Source organism: Frankliniella occidentalis, unplaced genomic scaffold (genome assembly GCF_000697945.3).
Source record: "Frankliniella occidentalis isolate FOCC.00 unplaced genomic scaffold, Focc_3.1 Scaffold105, whole genome shotgun sequence".
Taxonomy (NCBI): domain Eukaryota; kingdom Metazoa; phylum Arthropoda; class Insecta; order Thysanoptera; family Thripidae; genus Frankliniella; species Frankliniella occidentalis.
Genome location: NW_026267234.1, coordinates 456,946 through 460,880, shown reverse-complemented (window position 1 = coordinate 460,880; position 3,935 = coordinate 456,946). Strand labels below are relative to the sequence as shown.

At 53.4% G+C, this 3,935-nt stretch overlaps 1 protein-coding gene across 4 annotated transcripts in view; it reads left to right on the top strand.

Annotated features, from left to right (window-relative positions):
- Positions 1-3,935, top strand: part of LOC127749890 (uncharacterized) — a 65,234-nt gene that overhangs the window by 29,102 nt on the left and 32,197 nt on the right. For 3 of the 4 annotated variants that reach the window (XM_052269855.1, XM_052269857.1, XM_052269856.1), the window contains one exon: positions 1,119-1,155. In XM_052269855.1, the coding sequence (XP_052125815.1) occupies positions 1,119-1,155 (37 nt within the window). Of the gene's footprint in view, positions 1-645; positions 1,156-3,935 lie in introns of those variants that run through there. The other variant, XM_052269854.1, reaches the window with a different exon arrangement.

Genomic DNA, 3,935 nt, shown 5'->3' with positions numbered 1-3,935 from the left:
CCCCCAAGAACATACGCTTACCAGCACAATACCAAATTTAATAAGAAAGGGTCGTGATAAGTAAAATGTTCTTGCAGGCTGCAATCTGCAAGCTTATTTCTTGCGCTAAGACATTGTGACCGTAAAAAATGTCTTCGTAGAAATTACAGAAAATTTGAGTGTAAATTTATGACAGCCCATTCTTGCTCGTCGATGCAAGGTGTTTTTATTTTTACAATTCCAAAGTGTCTTGATAACAGCACATATCATTAAAAAATTTCTGTCTAACTCTTACAAGTATTTCTGACAGTGGAATAACTTTTTCATTCGTGTACGAGCAGGTGTTTCTCTGGAAATTTGATTAATTTCTTGCATATGTCGAATGTATGTATTCAACTCAACTATTTCTATCCAGCTCTTTACAAGTAGTTAAATTTGCTGATAAGCACTCAAATTTGCCGATAAGCACTCGCAAGTGCACGGCGGTTGCGCACTTCAGAAATCAGCAGAGTAGCGTGAGGGTGACTCCCTCCCCTACACGGTGGCAGTGACCCTGAGAGGGTTGCACCGGCGCGTAGGGAGGAGAGAGGGGGGCGCAGGCTCCGCTGAGCCCAGCACGAGGCCCGCCAGGCACAGGCACCGCCTGCCCACCAGTGCGCCGCCGACCGCCAAGCCGAACGAACGAAACGACCGCACTGCGGCCCGCGCTCCGCCGCCGCTCCGCCGCCGCGCCCCGTACGTCTGCGCGCGCCCCGCGAGTGCTGTGTCTGTGTGTGTGCGTGGGTTGTGCGCCAGTGTGCGTGTGTGAGTGTAAGTCCGTGGAGGCAGCTCGACCACCAGAGCACCACCCCCACCGACGTGTGGAGTCCACCCCCCGCGACTGGTGATGTGCTTCGCGCCATGACGACCACCTCGGGGGGATGGTGGTGATTCTGATCGTGTCGCCGCCCCCCGGCGCGCCCCCCGGCGCCTCGCCGTCCGGCACCGGCCCGGGCGTCACCACGACCTACCACTACATCGGCAGCGGCGGCAGCGACAGCCAGCGCGACAGCGGCCACTGCACCCCCACCCCCACCCCGTCCTCCTCCAACAATGGCATCGGCAGCTCGGCCTCACTCTTGTCCTCTCTGTCCTCGCAGGTGGACCCGGACAACCTCCTGGCGACCAACAAGGAAGGTGAGTACAGTCGACGTCACCTGTGCGCGTGCTTGCGCGCGTAGTTTTAATTTATTTAAAAGGACAGTATAATGTTTTTTTCATTTATTTGTTTTCGCATAAAAAGAATCTCGTGGCAGATTTTAAGTTATTTGCGGGCGCCCGCTCGCGGCGCGGCGGTCAGGCGTTACGCAAGAGCTTGTTGTAAACCTGTTTGAAGCGCGTAACGCGCCTCGCCGGGTATTAGACAAAAGCGACGTGAAGACTCTCTGGCCCCCTCCGGGCCGCGCCGGTACCTGCCGGCCGGGGAAGAGACTTAGCTTCCTCTCGTCTCTTTGCGTGTTATCCGCGTGGAAAGGAAAAGACACGGGGCGCCTTAGTGTAATTTAATCCCTAGCCCGCGTACCGGCCGTCAGGGCCATAGGCGTGGACCGAAGGTGCCCAGCGGCGGGGTGGGAAGCGGTGTCAATGTTACTATGTAGACGTATAAATATAAACCCAGGTCTTCTCATGAGTCGCTCTAGTCGCGACTGATTTCATCTAACTAACTCCCAAGACTAGCTCGCTTGTCATACCTTCGTAGTCGGGTCGCCATAAAAGAGCTATTGGTGCGGATAGGTGACGCAGCAGGTGATCTGCTACCGAGGGACAGTTTTTTTTTTTCTAACAGATTTACTATCAGGAGAAAAAAAATGTATTAGGATTTCAATCGAGGTTGTGTTGTCTTTTTTCACTCAATGTGTTAAAAGTTATCGCGTGTAACTTTTTGCGATATTACAATGAACTTCAATTTTAAGACGTCTCTCAGGTCGAAGGTTTAGTAATAAGAAGCGGCGATGCGCCTGCAATGAGCAAAAGTTATCGCGGAAATCTCAGCCCAAGCCCATTTCGTCTGGCCGGAGCCGCCACGCCACCGCCACACATGTTGTTGGCGTTCTTCTCAGGCTCCCAGGGGCGAGGTGACGACTTGGAAATATCACTGGTTGAGATTGAGACGAGCTATTGTTAATGGGTTTTCGACGCCCTCCCCCCACCCCCCAAAAAAAAGCAAATAATTTTCTCCCCTCTCTCAACACTATGGATGTTCATCTCTGATAAGACTGTCAAACTGGTTACTTTTGGAAAATTTGTTAAGCTGTTTTTTTCGCTCAGACTATTAAATGCTTCTCGCCTCTGAAACACGCACACGAATTCACTCTCTCCAACACTCGCACATCACACTCACACACGCACACTCGCGCGCACACATGCGTCGTGGACCAGTACCCCTTCAGCGGGCGCCCTTGCGAGCGCCCCGTCACAGATAGTCATCGCATATTCCGCGCGGAAAAAGGACGATAGGAAGGCGAGAAAAAGAAAACTACCAAGAGGCTTGGAGGCGCGCACGCTGCGTGCTGGATGATGTCACACGCACCGTGCGCACACACGGAGTTGCGCAGCGTTTACGCTTTGAAGTCATCATCGCGGTCAGGGCTTTTCTCCCGCCGATCGAAGGATCGTGGATAGCGTCGACGTGTATGCAAAATAAAAATAGTAAAACGGGTAGAGCAGGTGAACTTAATTTTATTATTAACTCGTGTCCACGCAATTTATCAATTTCTCCAAGGGGTACGAAACGTGTTTTCCTCCTTTGTCTACGCACTCGGTCTCTCCCGCTAGCGCAGTTCGGGCTACGCCGCTGGTCGCGTCGCGACAAAAGGACGAGCGGCGGTCAGCAGTCTAACGACGGTGCGGCGCGCGAGAAAGGGCGGGGGGAGCAAGAGGAGTTTAGAGTAAAAAGAAAATGAGGAAGGAGAAAATCGCGCCTTAATTCACACTGTCACTTTCGCACTTAGCCGCGTACATGGCTAAGTGGTGGCAGTATAGTAGGAGACGAAGTATGTTGGAATGCCGCGCGCGGCAGCGGCGGAGCGTCCCGTGGGAGCAATAGGCGTTACCCTCGCTCCACCCCCCTCCTCCTCCTCCTCCAACCTCGCGCGAGCTCAAATTTAATGCGTATCGCCCGCTAATAATGTTTGGTTCGATAAGTGCGGCGGTCTAACCCCTCCGCCACCGTCTCCCTGACCTCGGCTCGACTCGGCTCGGCTGCAGGCGGAGCCGGCCGGGCCGGATAGCATCGCCCGGCTCACATCCATTCATGCACAACTCATTCGGTTAGGAGCGCCTGATTGTGAGTCTGTTGGTCGGCCACCTATGGACAAGTCGGGCCGACCGCATGTCACCGCGGGGAGGAAAACAGGGAAGGTCATGTCGTGAGCACCGACAAAAATACCACTTTAGTACAAGAGTGGATCGGGAGTAAAATTCTGTAAAAACTTCAGTTTATTTTCGACGTTGTTATTTTCTGTCAATAAGTTGAGTAATGTTTAAACTACTCCAAAAATATAAATGGGTTAGGGCGCAAAGGAGTGACTTTTGAATCGGGTTAAAGTTACACTAATTTAACTCGTTGTTTGGTAAAACGTAGAAAATTTTCAAATAAGGCAGGTGGTTATTTACTCTTGTGTCAAAAGCGAGAGTTACAACTATCTTATTACAATGAAAAGACAAAGTGAGAGCGCATGAAGGATGGCGACAGCGTTGGTGACAGCGCAGCAGCGCGGCTCAGCGACAGGACAGGGCAGGGCAGGCTACTTAGACATGCAGCCCCAATCTCACCGTGTGAATGCCCGGCCAGCGCGCCGTGGCGTATGCGAGAGGCCCGGGCCCGCGCGCTCAAGGCGCCCCGCTCAAGGCTCGGCGTGTCCCGGGCGCCCCCGCCGCCGAGGCCCCCGCCGACGCCCCCGCCGCCTCCGCCGGGC